The sequence below is a fragment of the Takifugu rubripes genome, chromosome 17, assembly GCF_901000725.2.
Source record: "Takifugu rubripes chromosome 17, fTakRub1.2, whole genome shotgun sequence".
In the NCBI taxonomy this organism is placed as follows: domain Eukaryota; kingdom Metazoa; phylum Chordata; class Actinopteri; order Tetraodontiformes; family Tetraodontidae; genus Takifugu; species Takifugu rubripes.
Genome location: NC_042301.1, coordinates 9,278,160 through 9,296,801, shown reverse-complemented (window position 1 = coordinate 9,296,801; position 18,642 = coordinate 9,278,160). Strand labels below are relative to the sequence as shown.

Below are 18,642 nucleotides of genomic sequence, written 5' to 3'. Positions count from 1 at the left end.
ATAAGTTAACGTTATGTTGTGGCTCCGCCTTGTGGTGTATTTGCGTAAACGACATCATTTTCATTCAAAGTTTAATCTTTTACCCAAAAATATCAGCCTCAAAAGTTTGTTGCGACAAATAGAGGAAGTGTATCATTGTGATTTTTTTTCGTTTTCTCTGTCCAATTTTTGACTTTAAACAGACTTCCAATAAATTATTTTCATTTTTTCCAATAATCCTCTGCCACTTTCAACCATTAATTGTTTAATTCGTGTAAACGGTTAATATATTTGATTATTTTGAACTGACTAATTTGGCTAGTCAGCTGTCCTGTCAACTGTGATTGCTGTTCTGCTAACGATTTGTTTCCCAGTGAAGGAAATACCAGTCCACAGAGCCTCCCACCTCCTCCTCTACCTCCGATTTCTTCCTCCTCCTGACATCCTCCTTTCAGAAGACCCTGAGTTTTCAGTGAGGGGGGAGCCGAACAGGTGGACCGTTCAGTAAGTTAGGTCTAATCTGGAAATAAAGGGACGTTCAGCCTCTTTCTCTGCCCTGGGAAGACCATGATTCTCTCCTGGATGTGCCGAGAGTATTTGCTGGTGATTTTACTCCAAATCGTGCTGATTTGCTCGGCTCAGGTAAGAGTCACTCTTCCTTCTCCTGCCCAGACAACCCGAAATTTTCTCTAATATTCCCATGTATGTTTATTCTATGGTACACAGCATTACAATTATGTGGAATGTGCATAGAATCTGCGCTGTGGGTGCATTTATTTCTATTTGGGATACTTTGGAGCTCTCAGCTTATCATATTGTGATACCTCCTGATGTCTAAGTTTGTGTGTGTATACACACACATACACACACACACACACAGTGTATATATATATACTCATTTTATGGCAGGTTTTATGCAATTCTTCCTGGATGGTTACTGGACAGAGATAGAAACACTTTAATGTAATCACCTGAATCCTCTGCCTGTAACATTTCTAACATTTTTCCGTGCATTTTAAATTCTTCCCCCACTTAGTGCTTTCACTTCTACATATCACTTTTTTTTATAATCTGTTTATGTTAGGTAATTAAATATCAGTTGTATTTACATTGTGAAATAAACTCTGGCTGCTTGAACCCAGTTTGCACGATTGGCACCAATATAATCCAGACAGCAGCAGCAGCAATAACCTGAATACATGCTGTTACCATGGTGATGAAATGAGGCTAGAGCAGGGAAGCGGGTTTAGTTTCATGACCTTTCCCCTCACATCATCCCAGACAATGATACTCTGTATGAGCTAGCTTTTGAACCTCCAGCAGCACCAGGATGGGATGATAGTTAAAGATGAAATTCATCAAGAAAAAAATAAATAAATTTCTGTTTGCTTTTCAGAGAGGCCCAGTCGGTCCTAGAGGCCCCCCAGGCCCACTGGGGACTGCTGGTGTGCCGGGGGTGGACGGCATTGATGTGAGTTTGTGTTTTTCTTTTTGCAGGTTTGGATCTACAGGCAATTGTAAATGGGTTCAAATGTGCCCCAGTGGTGCAGATATAAGTTAAAAAGAGAGAAAATCCACAAATGTTGCATTTTTATTGTTTTGAAAAGGCTTCAAAATGAAACAATAGTAGAGCTAAAAGGAGATTTCTGAACTCATGATGAGGATTTTAGAAATACGGAAGGGTCAAAGTCCCCTTCAGAGCACAAAAAGCTTCCACACACAAACCTGTAGAAAATAAACCATAACATCTGAAGGTGGACCCAACCCCCCTGAACACCTGAACTGTGGGTGAACTTTCTTTTATATCTGAACATGTTCTTTATGGATGTTTAGGGCGACAGAGGAGAAGATTCCACTGTAAATGGAGGACGAGTGAGTGGATTTCAATCCCTCCTTTCACAACACTGGTCTTTGAGCTGAATCACCTCTTTAACACGGGCTGAACTTGTGCTTCCAGGGTCCTGATGGTGAGAGCGGCAGAGATGGAGCTCCGGGAGCCCCGGGAATTCCAGGGGCGGACGTAAGTCGAACCACAAGCTCTGAACTGTGGATCCAGCTGACGGAGGGGTGGCAGGTCCGAAAGGGTTCTCAGTGAGATCAGAGTGGATCAGATCTGCTGTGGGAGTGATTTCATTTGGCTTATGCTGAGGAAAAGGTGCAGAGAAGAAATGCCTGAATAAATCAGTCTGGCTATTTCAGCCAGAGTGTGGAGGAGAAACAGGGGTCTTTTTGTGTGGGGTGGAGGAGTGTGAGGGGGTGTCAGCTGTTTTTGGGGGGCAGAATGGACTCAGTGTGCTCGGCATCTGCCGTGGAAACACAGCAGCAGATTCATGTGGCCTGAAACACATTTACACCAATCCAGTTTGAGGATTCAGAGATGAGCTGGATGGCGAGCTGTTTCCATGGTGACGGTCATACAGACCAGAAGGCAGAGCAGGGGGTCAACAGGCCGACTCAAGGATGTTCTCCAAATTGCTGCTTGCTGATGTGTTTGAGCGGGAGGTAGTGGGAGGGGCCAGTACAGTAAGCCACGCCCCCACGATTGCGACAAAGTTTAACAGAAATGTTAGAATTTTAAGCAAATAATGTGAACTGTTTAAATCCTGTCCTGGATACATCAGCAGCTCATCACAGGAGATGTTACATTACAAACTGATCTGAATGACCTAACATATGGAATATACAGTAATTAGGTTACCTGAGTTTCATTTATTTTAAACATAAATACTATTGTGGCTGCAGCCTTTAGACATGCGGCCTTTAGACATGTTGGGGGGATTTTTGTGATTTCAATTAAACACTAAATCTTTACATTACCGGTACAGTTTTTAAGAGCATTCCTTCATCTCTGCAGGGCCCAGTTGGACCCCCTGGGGAGCCTGGAATAACTGGCCTCAAAGGATCCAAAGTAAGTTCATCTGGAACCTTCACTTATCTCATCTGTGTAGTTCTGATATTTCCAACTTTCTGGACTTCTTTGTTGTAGGGAGAGTCTGGGCTGCGGGGACCTTCTGGAGAGCCTGTAAGTACAGATACTAATAACAGCCAGATACTACTACAGCCATACTAAAAAGATTTTAAAACCATTTTAACTGAACAAACTTCACTTGTTGAAATAAGCAGGATACATTAAACAGATTAAAGTTGAGCTTTGCCTCACAAATGAATAAATCTGCTCCTTCGGACATTTTCTTATTTGTCTTGATGATCATTTTGATTGATGGGTTGATTGATTGATTTGTGTTGCAGGGTGTTGGAACTGATGGCCTGGATGTGAGTTGTGAACTGGGCTGAACCAGGCTGAGGGAGTCACAGTGGTTGTATTCTGCCTATTTGTGTATTTCCTGTCACGTGAATGTGTGAGGGATCATGTTTGCCTGAATACTGGGCTGATCAGAACCAGTCTGGAACCTTTCACAACCCCCAGGGGTCAGCAAATCATACTGCTTGTTCACATGCTAGGAACCAGTGCTTGTAAAGGAACCAGTGCCACACATGGGGGATGGGGGGGCGGGGGCGCAATCAAGTTATTATTCTGGAAAAAAATTGATCTTTTCCTGATTCAGGTTATGTCTGCTATGTTAAAAACATTAGACATAGTTTTCAGACTATGAAAACAAAGAAAAGACTGAATATTTCTTGTTCTAACAGGGAATTCCTGGTACAGACGGCCTTCCGGGTGAACTGGGAAAAGTCGGCCCCCCGGTGAGTGCACGCATTCTGCCATCGGTGTAAACACCTGCATCTAACACCTCAGAACAATCATTAAAATTAGGAGGACTTGATTTTCCACAGGGGGCCAGAGGAAAGAGGGGCCCAGTGGGTCTTCCTGGTGCTGTTGGGCTGCGGGTAAATATCAGATTCTGAGCTGGGTAGCTGAACATAGATGTCTTTGGTCTCAGTTGCTGTGTGTTGTGTTTGTTCCAGGGTCCTCCTGGTGTGTATCAAGGCGAGGAACTGGTAAGAACTGACATGAGCTTGTCATCTGTTATTTTAAAAAGGTGACAGACTCCCGTGACCTCAATCAGAACATTCTGGCTTTTAGTGTCCAAATGCTTGTTCCTCTGGACGGACTGGACATCCTGGTCTCCCTGGCATGAAGGTTAGATGGAAGATTCATTGTTTGTGTTGTTGTTATTCACACTTTTTAATTGGACTCTTTTTTAGGGTCACAAAGGGGTTAAAGGTGAATCAGGTGAACCAGGAAGACAAGGACACAAGGTGTGACTGATCACATGCATTAACTATTTAATTGAAAGCTTCATACTGAGACCAGTTTTAATGCTGTTTCCTTCATTACCTCTTGCAGGGAGAGGAGGGTGAACAAGGGCCACTGGGTGTAGTCGGAGCTCAAGGATTACCAGTAAAATATTATTTCCATTTTCTGTTTGGCTGAACTCACTGAAACATAATAACGGCAAACATTTCTGTCATTTTCCTTTCCTCAACCTGCTGAGTAATTTCAGGGTCCAGGTGGAGTGAGAGGCTTCCCAGGAATCATGGGCTCCAAAGGAGACAGGGTGAGAGAGACACTTTATTTTAAAAAATGGATTTACGTTCCCCCTAGTTGGCTAGTTAATTGATTGATCATAAAATCCTCACTGCACTGCATATGACCTTGTGACGTGATTACAACATTACATCTTTAGGGACCCCGAGGAACACCTGGTGATATCGGACCTCGTGGCATCCAGGGGGTCCCAGTGAGTATCATAGCACCTCTGTTGATCAACCAGACTCTCAATTAGAGAAGATGGTAAATAGATACCTGCTGGTTCTGTTTTTAAGGGTGACATGGGTCAGAGGGGACCTACAGGTGAGCCGGGGATACCAGGAGCCCAGGTACCTGCACCAACCAGCTCAGAAACCTCAAGTCTAAAAGTCTTCAGCGACTGGAAACACACAAAGCTCATGGTGTCATTTCTGTGCCTTTCTTAGGGAGATCGAGGCCCTCCTGGGATCAGAGGAGCACCAGGAGCTAAAGGAGACCCTGTGAGTGCTGCTTCATTCTACATTCTTCATTCATGCAAAATGTGTCAGATATCATGTTAAAGGCTGCAGCGACTCTGACCTTTGACCTGTAGATTAAACTTTGTGTTTTTTTCAGGGCCTCCCTGGTCCAGACGGTCGTGAGGGAATTCCTGGGCTGCCTGGCTCCAAGGTGATGCTCGCTTTTAAAAGATAGAATGATCAGGATTTGAATGTAGATTTTAGAGCCCTTTTACCAGAATGTTGCTGTTTTTAGGGTCTTCCTGGTAAAAGTGGGGCTCCAGGTGATGCTGGTTCACAGGGACTTCCTGTAAGTGTAAAAGCCGGTTGATCATCAGCTCTTTGGGATTGACACATCTGATATCTGATGGTTTCCTTTACCAGGGTCTGCCAGGGGCTTATGGACAGAAGGGCATCAGCGGTGTAAAGGTCAAACATTCACATCAACAGTTTGCAGATATTTGAACAGTCTCTGTTGTTTGTTTAGAGAAGCTTTTAGTAAAATAAGGCGCCTTTTCGTCTCCAGGGAGTGGCAGGGGATCCAGGTGTCGTTGGGCTAGATGGATCTCCAGGCAAACAGGCAAGTTTCCGCTGTAGCAGTTAAATAAAATTCAAATTGAATTGCGATCCCTCACAGGAAGAATGCTAAGGTGCAATGTACTCAGAGTCATTTCTGTCTGCAGGGTGAACGTGGTGAACAGGGAGAGGTGGGACCAGTGGGACCCAGAGGAGGACCAGTGAGTACTTTAATAATTTAAACTGTGTGACTGTGAAACTGTTGGGTTAAAATTAAAATGGTAACTTGAAGATAAACCGTTTGCAGAGGTGGTTTATGACAATCCATCATTTCAGTTTAGCTGCTTTGAGATGGAAGAGGTGTGGAGATTTTAGCTGCTTTAACTATAAACATAATGCCTGCTAGTCTGCAGACTAGTAGACATAAATAAATAACTGCTTTTACCACTGGACTCACACAATAACATTACAATTCTCTAATAGCATTTCAACCATTTTGCACACACTGAATATTATATATTCTGATATGTATATTGTATACACTCTCTGTACTATGTACAGGTATACAAAAAGGCTAATTATCAACTTATTTTGGATTATTATATATATTCTTTTACATATATATTTTCTATTCTTATTTCAATTTTTTTCTCTGCGTGTTTTTGCTGCTGTTGCGCTATCAATTTCCCCATTGTGGGACAAATAAAGGAATCTTAATCTGAATCTTTGCAAGTCAAAAATTCTCCCCTCACATCCAGATTTAACCCTTTGTGTGTCTTCTTCAGGGGACCCGTGGACCAAGAGGGCACGATGGGCCTCCAGGGGCACCGGGAGCCCGGGTGAGAACTGATAAAGCCAAAGTTGAGCCGCTAAAATGAAGATAAAGGGCCAACTGAACATGATGCAAACTAATTATAGTGGATTGTGAGCCTGTTAGCATGACATAAACAAACATATACAGAAACTCCAACCACAAATGCACTCAATACATATTTTAAAAGGTAAAAGCATAAAAACCTACAAGACATTAGGAAATCTCTGAATCTACTATCAAGAAAGGCTGGAGACCCAGTAAAGGATCCTGTGGGACTCCTTCAATAGGAAAACATCAAGCTGCGGCTTTGACCTGACATCTATGTAGTTTGGTGTTTGGTGACACTGCTGGTGTGTGAAGGTGTATTCAGGGGTGAGACATCACAAGCGTAGGGTCGTCCTATCTGAGCTAATCAATAGAAATCTACACAGGTAAAGGCAACAACAGGTAAGTTCTCAGGGCTCCAAAAGGACAAAGCAACATTTATCCGAAGAGTTTAGATGATTAACTTCCTGATCTCAGTTCAGCTCAGCCCTGTTCAGCCAGTAAAAACCAGTAAAAACAAATGTTTAAGACTGTTTCCTGTCTTGAAGGTATTATTTCACACGAGGATCATTCACAAAGATAAACTTGTCTCTGGAACGAAGCCTTTCATTAAAGAGTGGTAGGAATTTATAAACGTCAGTCCTGCAGTTAAGTCTCTAATCTACGGCTGAACTGGTATGAATTGGTCCTTGTTAGAGAAATGTGAACACCCAGGGGGGCTTTTTCTGCAGCTTAGGGGGGATTCGGGACAGGAAAAGAAGCCGAGAAATGCTGAAAGAGCCCTCTGTTCCCCGGGAATGCCTGAAAATCTGTCGTCCCACTGGACACAGTCAGGCCCCACACAACCGTCAGCGTGGTGGCGGCGGTGCAGTGGGCGGGTCTTTGGTACCCTCCAAGAGTTATTTATTTCCCTGTGGTCAGAGCAAGATTGGTCCGCTACTTTCCGGTTGGTGTGCGTGTGTGTGTGTGTGTGCATGTGTGTGTCTGAATAATGGTGATTTTTGTTTGTTTTAAAAGGGAAGCAAAGGCGATCCGGGCCTTCCTGGACTGCCTGGTCCTGCTGGGTACCATGGGCAGAAAGGCGACAGGGTGAGGCATGATGTTAAAGTACCAATTTATTTCCGGTCTTTAAAAATGATTCATGTCAGGTTCGACAAACGTGTCAAAATGTGTCATTAAAGTTGTTAAAAAAAAGGTGGTAAAAATGCGCCAATACTGTCAATAATGAGTTTTATAATCAAATTTATATTCCCAGGGTGCTGTTGGCCTTGATGGTCCAAAGGGAGACCAGGTAACAACTTTTCTACATCAGTCATTGACACTTTATTGCACCTTTATTACACATAAGTTTAAAAATCTGTGGCTCTGCTTCAGGGACCTGCGGGTGCAGAAGGAACAGCAGGAGAGCGAGGCGACGTGGTGAGTGCTCCTCAAGTGAAAATCCTCCTTCTGATGGAAAAAAGAGTGAAACCGAGCCTTCTACAGTCAAACGTTCACTTAAGCATCTTTTCCTCACAGGGTGATGAAGGAGAGCTGGGCGAGAAGGGATCGGTATGCTTCTGAGGGTGGAACATCTTTGTCTTTAGATGATACAATAGCCATGCTAAACATTAGCATCCACCCCTTACAGACAGGCCCACCAGGGGAGACAGGGAATAAAGGGCCAGAGGGCAGTCGAGGGCAGCAAGGCAAAGAGGGCAAGTTGGGCCAACCAGGCCCACGGGGCATGCAGGGGGACATGGGTGCCCCGGGCCTGTCAGGGCGGCAGGGACCACCGGTGAGGCGATCAAAGTCCTGCTGTTGAATCTGTCTCCAAACCAAAGACTTGATTTTATCTGTAAATTCTTTTGTTTAGGGAAAAACACCAACTGATACACACATCAAACAGGTCTGCATGAGGGTAATGCAAGGTAAGAGTCAATCTCCCAAACCCACCAACTGTTTACTGATACTTGTTACCATGCCAACATCGAGCAAGAGAACCAGCAATGGCTCATAAACTGTAAGCTCATAAACTGTAACCTCCTGTGTCACAGAGCAGCTGGCCCAGCTAGCAGCCAGCCTCAGCAGGCCTGAATCAGGTATCGCTGGCCTGCCCGGCCCCCCGGGCCCACCTGGCCCTCCAGGACCCTCTGGAGAGAATGGTTTCCCTGGCCATGTTGGATCACGAGGACTTCCTGGTCTGAAGGGTCCACCTGGGGTACTGGGTCGCAAAGGACCCAAAGGTGAGATGAGTGGCCATCAGTAAACGTCACCATGAAGGTTTATCTTCCATTTATATTTGACCTGCAGGCGATCAGGGTGATAAAGGGGACCGAGGACCTACAGAGAGAGGACCTAAAGGAGAGCCTGGAGCCCCGGGTCTACCAGGTAAGAACGGTTTACCCTTCAGGTGTTCCTGGATGACAAGCGGTAGAAAATGAGTGAGTGAGTGTTCCTGGATGGACAGGTGCTGTTGTGAACTCTGATTCCTTCTTTCAGGTCAACCCGGTCGAGTTGCTTACGGCAAAGACGGACGTGATGGAGAGCGGGGACCCCGTGGAGTTGACGGTACGGTCGGCGTTCCTGGGCCCCCTGGCCCCCCCGGCCTGAACGCTTACTGTGAGTCAGCACAGTGCGTTCTGCCAATGGTGGCGTCGCCGGTGTCAGCCAAAGACTCCAGCATGAAGGGCCCCAGTGAGATGTGAGGGGTGGGCCACAGTGGAACACTGAGGACTGGAGAACGTTTAGATCCGTCGCTTGTTTAAAGTTCCTCATTTTGTCATCCTGAAGCCATTTATTGTGGTCCTGAAGTGACTGAACAGCCTCACACCTCAAATTTTATCCTTTTAATTTGTTTCTGAACCTGTTAGCAGGCGCAAAGTTGCAGCTTTCAGGTGTCAAAAAGTCCGACTGTACGTCTGTGTAAATGTGTCATTGTCCAAAATTATATGCTGGAAGACAAGTATGTTGTTTGTACTGTTGTTGTTTGTTTTCCTTGCCCCGCCCCGTGACCATCTCATCTCTGCCATGACTGTTGAAATGTGTGAAAACCTCTGAAAAGTTTTTTATGACCTCTTATTTATTATATCTAAGTCCAACATGACGTCTTCGGGTTGTACAAAGGAGGAAATAAAACACATTTTGATAACTTCTCACGCTTTTTCCTGCAAATCCAAGCTGATTACAGCGTTGGCCTATCGCTCATTAGCATGCGGTGTCTTCAGAGAAGTAATTTTTGAAGTGGGAACCAAATGTTTAGACACCGACGATATTATTAATAACATCAATAACGTCAAATATGACCAGATTCCAGCTGGAAATGAGGCCATGCGGATTGTTGCTTTTCAGTGTTTCATTTAATGTACTTGCACAAGTTGGTGAACAGGTACAACTTTATCGCTCACGGTACTAAATCACACATCCATTAATAGTATAAATAGCCGACCTAATAATAATAATAGTACACACTTTCAAATACATAAAATCATCAAGTATCCAAGTCTTAAGTTACGGACATCAAATAAAGGCATACAAAATATCGCAGACGTAGGAAGTCCAGTTTGAAGCAAATAAAAGAACTGAAGAGGAAATTTAAAAATAATAACTCACATTTTGGACATGGCAGTTAATTAGTAAACACAAGGTCTGGTAAAGATAAACAACTTCCTAGACTTTAAACTGACAAATATTGCAACAATTAAGCATTTTACATTACAAAACTCATTACTAAAAGGGCATAAGTGAGTAAGACTTCCTGCACAAAACAAAGGCAACGGCTTCTTTTCCGTTGTTCCAAGTAGAAAAATGAAACACCTTTTCTGCAAGCGCGCTCGCCTCGGTTGCCTTTGTTCCACTTCGACTGTAAGGCATCAATGGATGAACCATCTGAAGGAAGGCAGAACTTTTTTGGGGGGAAATGGGGTTTCAAAGACGTGATAAACTGGCCAATTCAACTCTCAGAAGCGTTTTCATGAAACAATTAATCCAACACGTTACGACCACGTACAATTTCATTACTTTCTGGGCTAACAAAGAAAATGAGGATGTTCTGGTTCATGCCTCACTGACATTTAATCTAGGACCTGAAGCAGGAAGTGGGCGGGACAGTAAGGTATTTCAACAAAAAAATACTTCAACAAAAGGACATTTCTTAACAAAAACACAAGCCTGCCTGGTAGTTCGCCGCAGAGGTCGACTTGAGCTCTTGGTGTGTGGCAGCGGCTGGGTGTGGCTGAGGGGTTGGCTCTACTGGATGCAGCAGTTATTGCGATGGCTGTTGGAATCTTTAAAGCGCAGGCGCATCTTTGGACGATATTTCTCCAAGTAGAACAGCTGCTTGCTGTTGAAAGCTCCGCGACGCTTCCTGGTCAGTAAAAAACACAGACATCAACAGCCAAACACATAAGCATGTCTGAAGAATTGCAAATGGACAAAAGCAAAAAACACTGAAAGGTTTCAGTGATGTATTCTACAGCTCTGCTTCTAAATGACTTATGTGATATAACAAGTGTCAGCATGAGTCATGTTCCAGCTCAAACACGCCTCACACAGAAAGGCTACAAATGCAGGTTACTACACAGTGCCCACCAGGGGGCCCCAAAGTGTCCATCTGCACAGTCAATTTAGGCTTCTTGAGTCAACATAAAGGTGTGGAATAAAAATGAGCCAATCATCATCTTCTGAGTCTGCACAGTGTCATCTTTAACAGACGAGCCAGTGTTTGGACTTACTGTCGGATGAACTGGACAGCGTCTTCGTACTTCATCCCACATTCAATCAGAGCAAGAGCAACCAGAACCGGGGCTCTGCAAGGACACCCCACATTCAGACAACACCAGAAAACTCAGCCGGGCGGGAAATACAAAGCACACGAGACATTTTACCTTAAGTACACTCAAATGATACACAACACCATGGATGGTGCGATGAGCTCATTGTTAAACAAGTCATCTTCAGCTTTCTTTCACTCAGCACCTGATCAAGAGTGATGACGCATGTCCACCTGACAGGAGTCTAAGGCTCACCTCCCCAGTCCGGCCACGCAGTGGACAGCAATGCAGCAGCCGGGCTCCTCCCTGAACTTCAGCTTCAGCAGATTCAGCCAATCATCCACAATCTGGTTAGAAGGAGGGGCTCCATCATCAAACGGCCAATTCTGGGGAGGGACAGAGACCAGGAAGTCATGATGTTTGCAGTTTATCAGAAACCAAAACACAAGAAGCAGCTGTTGGGGGAAGGGGGGGGGGGGGGGGGGGGGGGGGGGGGGGTGGGGGAGACAGCTGGGGCATCTCTCTTCCTGTTTTTTAACGGCTCCTTTAAGAGCGTAAAGTGGCTCATTTCAGTTCCTGATTAACAAAGAAGACAAACAAGCCTTCATTACCCCTAACAGCAATCAGATAATTATTATTAGGTTATTTTAATCCATTCGTATTTGCAGCACCTACTTTCATGACCTGTTAAATCTATTAAATTATCTTCAGAAACTCTGAAGAGCTTCACTTGTTCATCCCTCTCACGGAAACACGGATCACCACAGATCTACTGCCTGTCATCAGTTGGAAATACATTTTCACTACTTTCATTATTCTAACCTTTTTTCACATCTCAGCAGTGAATTTGGGCTATAAAAACATGACATTCATTAAAGAAATCATTCAACTATAACAGCCAAAGATGCAGAAAAAGCCCACTGAGCTGTGGTTGACAAGTTCAAACTCACCAGAACCTGGATTCCTTCTTTGACCACCAGGGTGGCATCATAGGTGGCCTCACAAACTCTGACGACGGTGGTCACTCCATACTTTTTCAGCTCCTGGAAGGACAAATTTGATATCAAAACATGAAAATGAAGCACCTGAATTTTCTGCAGAAAGGATCTGATGTCCTGACTTCATTACAAGCGAGGACTTAAAGTCTCACCTCAATAAACTTGTTGAGGGTGGCATTTGTGGGGTTGTGGGTAATGAGGAACCGCATGTTCTTGTAGGTGATCTCCACAGGGGCCGGTCGATTCATTCGAGCCATGGTGACAACGTTTGGAAAATAATTACAATCCCAAAGCTTCCCACAGATTAAAACTACAGATGTAAATCTGAGCTGATGTAAAAAAAAAAGTCCAACGAGGCTGTGAAAACAGATCCAATGATGTTCCAGGGAGGCTTAAAAGAAACAAAGGAGGTGACAGCTAGGTGGGAGAATTCAGGAAGAGTGTGGCTGGACAAGGGCGGACGATCAGAAACAACTCAAAAACCCTCTTCTTTGGAATAAAATTAAAGAAAAGGAAGGGAAAAAAGAAAAACAAGGCTGGTTCCACCTTGATTCAGGCCAGGCGGAAGCCGACAAGGGCAGTGTGCAGCGGGTGGAGTTACCCCATCCAGGCCAAGTTAACGCTGGTTCTGGGAGGCGTCCCTCCGGTGGCTCAAGTGCGTCGGATGGATGATGAGGTTGGCAGTTCACTCGTCTGCATAGACAGCGTGCTGAGCCTGGCAGTAGTCTCCACTGCCCTTCAGAAACTCCATAAATGTGTGACCCAGAACACCACAGAACTGCTGCAGGACACAGAAGACAAGATGTTTTGGACAACAGCCAGGCTGGGAAACAGAAGCCTCACGTCTCCCTGCAGAACGTTTCTGTTTTCTGATCTCTGCCTTCACCACTAATGTAAGGTTCTGGAGGGAACAACATTCTTATTGCAGCGCACGGCCCATCCAACCACACAAACACCCCGATGTCAGACACAACATCAACCTTCTGTCCTACATCATCACATCTCAAATTGACGGCAATATTCATAAATCTTCAAACAGATTCAAGCCATAAAAAACAAAGATTGCAGCCTCCCGTTTGTTAAATATAAGAATTTGTTATTCACTGGGGAAACTCTCCACTGATATGTAACATTAGTAAAACGTTCCTTAAGGAGACAATAACAGCAGAATGCAAATATAAAGTTATAAGTACATATATAGATTTATACTGATGGAGCAGACATGTTGTCTGGACCCCCCTGGTGTGATATAGACACTGGATCCCGTCCACAGAGACTGGATTCTGTGCAGAATACCAGTGTGGGGTGTGGTGTTTGATTATGAACAGCTGTGAAGGAAAAGCTGTTAGAAACGGAACCGAGAACCTCCCAGAGCTCCAGTGGAAATGGACCTGCCAGAATCATATAAGATGCCTCCAGTATACTCTTAATCCACTGGTGGAGATCAGACTGGTCAACATGTAGATCCCATCAGTGACAACTGGTTCGTTCAGAGGCCTTCCCAACATCTGGTATTACAGCTACTAACGGCTCAAACACGCTTTCACTGACAATTCTGGGTTTGGTCGACCTGTTCTGTCACCATCGGAGAGTAGACCCTGCATAAAAGTGGCGTTTTTTGTTCCATAGTGACCTAAATGCACAATCGAGCCCTTTAAGTCTGCTTTGTTAATCCGGTATTTTCCGGCTGGAAAACGGCATCAGGCTCAAACATGGAGCTTGGGGGACAAAATGGAGCACTTGGATTCAGTAGACGAAAAACAGACGTGAAAGCAGAGCAGGCTACGCAGATAGGCGGTAATTAAACAGATGACAGGCTGTAATAAATGAGAAAGCTTTAAGCGTCCTTTGTGTCGGGACCAGGCGGGCGCCATCATCCACCATGAGCGGCCTCGGACCACACCGGGACGGTCGGGACGACGCTTTCAGCTGACAAACGTGGGGCCTGTTTGGTGCAGCAGAGGAACCCGATCAGCCCCAAATCTCATCCTTTAACGGGCCTGTCCTCGTTTTAATAAAAGTGCGTCGACTGTTAGCGGCAGAAACTTGGAGCTAAGAGCTGTTTCACAATCGTGCCCGAAACACGCAGCGACACTAAACGACAGTCACACCAAACCCTACCAGTCCTGCTGACTTTCACTAGTTAAGACATTTAAAAGTCAATAACAGTGGGACAGAGGAAACGATTGTTTCTTGACGAAGCCGTGATTTTATCGAAGTGACGTTAAGGCCAACGGGAAGCGATATCAAATCGACTCACGACAAGACTCCATATGAAAAGAGCAGAAACACAACATATAGCCACAAAAATTGACATTGTACTTACTGGGATATGCTTACTCATTGAAGATTGTAGCTTAATCATACAGCCGGTCCCCAGAAAAAGGTAAGAATGTGAAACGGTTCTTCACCATACAGCCCGGTGTCGTTTCTCCGAGCGGAGCCGAAGTCTCCTGACGTGATTCAGTCAGACTCGAAAATAAAGAAGAAAACTTCCTGTTTCGGTTTCAGAATAAAAGCCCCCCACGCGAAACCTTTTAGTTCGAGATTGAGCAAATTTACCTGAGTGAAAGTTTGTTCGTTTTTCTTATTAATATACGTCATTATCCCATAAGAAGTGGAGTTATTTATTTATATTATTTACAATTAAAATTCTAAATGTTATAATAATACACATCCACAACTAATATAGTAAAAATATTCCGGTAATGACTAGAGACATCTTTTACTGTGTTATATATGCTAAAACCTTTTTGTTTTGGTTTAATAAGCCTTTTGTCCGCAATATCAAGTGTTGTGATCGATTGTTATACCAATAACTACGTTTTTATTCTCGGTCCTGTTGCTTTGAGTTTTATATTGGACAAATATCAGGAAACTTCCGGTTGTCCCTACATTGAATTGTGTGCAGATTGGCTTCTGAGCAAAACCCCACCCTAAAAACGGAGGTGTTCTGTCCAGACATCTCCCTACCTGGACCTGCAGCACAGGACTGACAGTTCAGGCTCAGCACGACGCATAAAGCTGTCTCTACTGCTACCACTACTACTAATAAAAATACACAATAATAAATAAATAAATGAATAAATATGCTCACACGTTTGTTGATAAAGCATTGCTCGGAATAACACAGGAATGACAGGAATGTCGTTACCCCTAACCCCTAACCCTAACCCTATGTCAAATTATCACATCTTGCCTTCTGACTCAGTCATTTTCCATTATCAAAAGCAAAACCAACTATTTTTTCCCCCCTTTTTCTGATATTATCGTACTTTAAAGAAATGTTTTTGTGTGTTTAACTAAGCTCTCTTTTCAAATAACTGATTGTTGTCATGGCTACATTTGCCATCTACTGGCTTTTGAATCATTTTGCCACCGTCGCTTACATTCCAGTTCTGGTTGTTTGTGAAACTGATTGTCCCCTCAAAATTTACATGGTTCTTCCTCAGGAGAGGGGTCAACTATTAGGCTAGTAGTGCACAGAACATCAGTATCTGCAGGCATTGTCTGGCCCTCATCCCACTGGAATAAATACTTTTGGTCTCATATCTTTCTAGAAGAGCAAACAGAGCTGCTGAGATCAGCAGTTTCCCTCTACAGTCACACAAAAGCAGCTCTGAATTGTCCTCCCGGCCAACCAATGAGCTCAAAGCTGCAGTGGCTCTGTGTCCACACTGTGGCCGGAGAGCGCCAGATTCCTGCTGCAGTCCCGAGAGTGTCAGGGGGCCAAAAGAATTTTCTAAACCATCACTATTGTGTCAATTGTCTATATAAAATTAATGTGCGATTGGTGCTCTGTCTTTGCAGGGGGGCAATGAAAATCACAGTTTAACTTAAGAACACAAAGACAGACATGAATGACTCTGAAGATCTCAAGGTAAAGCCTCCACATCAGCAGGTTTGGCTACAAAAATTCGTTTGATCAGATTACTGGCTGTAATTGTTTGTACTCTAGCTACAGACTTAACCCACAACACCTGTGACGGATGCATGTGTGTCTTTCAGGAGGGTCAGAGTGGAAGCGAAGACCAAATAGATGGCACAGGGATGAGTCTGGGCAACAGGAAGGGAGTGAGGGTAACTGGAAAATATGCACCACCCGTGGACTGGAACAGCAGAGGGGGAGGTCCGTGCATCATCCACTCTCCAGCAGCCGTCCCTTTACCTCCTGACCCCCCTACTGTGATCTCCATCAGCCCGTTGCATCAGAGGAACCCAGAACGAGCCGCGATGGATGAAGCAGCTGCAGAGGAAGAGTGGACCAAGGAGGGGTCTTCTCAAACCAGAGTGCCGAACGAGATGGGCTTCCCCCGGCAAACTATGGAGGAGCTGAAGACCATCCTGAGAGAGAGCCCCCTCCTTAGCATCCGAGGACGAGTTGATGGGAAGCCAGGTGGTCCTTATACATACCTGCATGGAAGCAGTGGCAGCAGAGGCCGGACTGATGGACACCAAGATGATGGAAACTCCAACAGAGCATTTAGCACCTTCAAACCACGCTCTGAAGCTTCCAGAAGGGGGCCCAGCTCCAGAGAGGGAACGTCTATTCAGCCTTCTCACATGGATTCATCCAGTTCATTCAGGGCTGATGCCAACACAAATGTGCAGCCAGGAGTCAGGACACACACACATGCAGGCAGCAGCTCCTGGAGAGAGACTGGAGCTTCTCATACAGGTCCTGAAGCTTTGCTTACAGAAAATAAATGAGAAAAAGCGATGTTTTTCCTTCTTTTCAGAGTCAAAGTGATTTGTCAATATTTCAAACTCTTCCTGACAGAGACCCAAAGCGAGAACTTCGAGATCTTTGGGAATCAGAGGTTCGTTTCAGCCATGGAACAGATCAAGCGTCAGATCACCAGAGAAAACATCACCTTCGTCCGCTTCGAGGCCACCGACCTCCACGGGGTGTCCAGGTCCAAGACGGTTCCTGTCCGCTTCTTCCATGTAATTTATCTATCTATCTATCTATCTATCTATCTATCTATCTATCTATCTATCTATCTATCTATCTATCTATCTATCTATCTATCTATCTATCTATCTATCTATCTATCTATCTATCTATCTATCTATCTATCTATCTATCTATCTATCTATCTATCTATCTATCAGAACAAAGAAATTCAAGATATAAAGATTTTATTTTCTGCCTGACCTCAGAAGTTTCACCTGATTCCTCTCTTAATCTTCACCAGTTCCATTATTATTTTAAGAACCCAGGTTTGTCTCCACAGGAGAAAGCAGTTTATGGGATACCAATGCCGAGAAGCTACCTGGAGCTGACTCTGAGCCCTAAGAGTAATGAAGTGGACAATGCCAACACTGCCAACTTCAGCAGTGATGTCCTCTTGATCCCTGATCTTTCCACCTTCAGGGTCTTACCCTGGGCTGAGCAGACAGCCCGGGTCATCTGTGACCCCTGCACGGTGACAGGAAGCCCCCTTCGCACGTCTCCTCGACTGATTGCCAAGCAGCTTCTTGGCCAGCTCCAGAGCTTGGGATTCTCTTTATACTCGTCTTTCACCTACGAATGCTGCGTGCTCGGAGCTCCGGATCGGATCGGCCCTAAAACCCTCATGTTCCCCGCAACCACACTGCTCAGCAACCATGACCTGCCTTTCTTCCAGCAGCTGGTGGACAGCATGTACTGCATGGGCGCCGATATAGACAGCATCGCCTCGGCGAGCGGCCCTGGTCAGATGGAGATTAACCTGAGGCCAGAGTTTGGGATCGAGGCTGCAGACAGTGCCTTCACATTCCGCACCGGCATCAAAGAGATGGCGCGCAAACACAGCTACATCGCCAGCTTCTTCACAGATGATGGCCTGTACAATGCCGGGGTGCTCTCTCACAGTTTGTGGGATGCTAACGGCCGACGAAGCCTCTTCCACAGCGCGGAGAGAGCGGGCGAGCTCTCTGAGATTGGCAGAAAATGGATCGCTGGTCTCCTCACCCACTCCGCTGCCCTGAGCTGCTTGATGTCCCCCGGTCTGGGCTGCCGGAGCCACATCGCCAAGACGATCAAAGACCCAAAACGGATGCTGTGTGCCACCTGCGGCTGCAATGACAACAGCAGCTCCTTCAACATCAAGTGTCACGGTGGCAGGGAGACACACATTGACAACAAGCTGGGCTCAGCTATGGCCAATCCCTACATCGTGCTGGCCGCCACCGTGGCCGCAGGCCTGGACGGTATCAGACGAAACCTGAACGCTGACAGCAGCCTGAGCAAAGCCCCCAGTCAGCAGAAGGAGTTTGCCATTCCTGTGAAGCTTGACGACGCCTTGGAGGCCCTGGCAGAGGATCACATGATCCGCAGTGCCCTTGGAGAGCCCTTCGTTCAGTATTTCATCGCAATGAAGAAGTTTGAGATTGAGACACAAGAACTGGATGACGAGAGAAACAAATGTCTGGAGTATTTCATCTAAAAGTCTTAGTTTAAAAGATCAAAGCACATTAAAACCAATTAAAGTTTGAATAGAAAGGTTTTATTTTCTATATTGATATGATAGATTGAAGTTAGATTGAATAAAGAAACATTAAAAAC

The 18,642-nt window shown here is 45.0% G+C and overlaps 3 protein-coding genes across 4 annotated transcripts; 2 read left to right on the top strand and 1 right to left on the bottom strand.

Moving 5' to 3' along the window:
• Window positions 1-416: 416 nt before the first annotated feature.
• Window positions 417-9,310, top strand: col9a1a (collagen, type IX, alpha 1a). The gene is made up of 32 exons (XM_003978025.3): window positions 417-621; window positions 1,376-1,450; window positions 1,813-1,851; window positions 1,937-1,999; window positions 2,834-2,887; window positions 2,966-3,001; window positions 3,229-3,252; window positions 3,631-3,684; window positions 3,775-3,828; window positions 3,907-3,939; window positions 4,025-4,081; window positions 4,147-4,200; window positions 4,289-4,342; window positions 4,446-4,499; window positions 4,629-4,682; window positions 4,768-4,821; window positions 4,918-4,971; window positions 5,087-5,140; window positions 5,225-5,278; window positions 5,353-5,397; window positions 5,495-5,548; window positions 5,652-5,705; window positions 6,270-6,323; window positions 7,361-7,432; window positions 7,599-7,634; window positions 7,718-7,762; window positions 7,862-7,894; window positions 7,974-8,120; window positions 8,199-8,253; window positions 8,380-8,568; window positions 8,636-8,713; window positions 8,825-9,310. The coding sequence occupies exons 1-32, from the start codon at window positions 547-549 to the stop codon at window positions 9,028-9,030; spliced, it is 2,064 nt and encodes a 687-aa protein (XP_003978074.2). The 5' UTR covers window positions 417-546; the 3' UTR covers window positions 9,031-9,310.
• A 351-nt stretch (window positions 9,311-9,661) lies between these two features.
• On the bottom strand, window positions 9,662-14,572 carry ptp4a1 (protein tyrosine phosphatase 4A1). The gene is made up of 6 exons (XM_003978010.3): window positions 14,419-14,572; window positions 12,245-12,873; window positions 12,045-12,137; window positions 11,350-11,480; window positions 11,056-11,130; window positions 9,662-10,688 (listed from the first exon to the last, which is right to left on the bottom strand). Exons 2-6 carry the CDS (start codon window positions 12,347-12,349, stop codon window positions 10,571-10,573), a joined length of 522 nt encoding a protein of 173 aa, XP_003978059.1. The 5' UTR covers window positions 12,350-12,873; window positions 14,419-14,572; the 3' UTR covers window positions 9,662-10,570.
• Window positions 14,093-18,552, top strand: lgsn (lengsin, lens protein with glutamine synthetase domain). Of its 2 annotated transcripts, XM_029850784.1 has the most exons (5): window positions 14,093-14,112; window positions 15,903-15,993; window positions 16,101-16,770; window positions 16,873-17,039; window positions 17,330-18,552. In XM_029850784.1, the coding sequence occupies exons 2-5, from the start codon at window positions 15,949-15,951 to the stop codon at window positions 18,521-18,523; spliced, it is 2,076 nt and encodes a 691-aa protein (XP_029706644.1). In that variant the 5' UTR covers window positions 14,093-14,112; window positions 15,903-15,948; the 3' UTR covers window positions 18,524-18,552. The 2 variants fall into 2 exon arrangements, with proteins under 2 accessions (XP_029706644.1, XP_011617623.1); XM_011619321.2 differs by lacking the exon at window positions 14,093-14,112 and having other exon boundaries at window positions 15,846-15,972.
• Window positions 18,553-18,642: the final 90 nt, after the last annotated feature.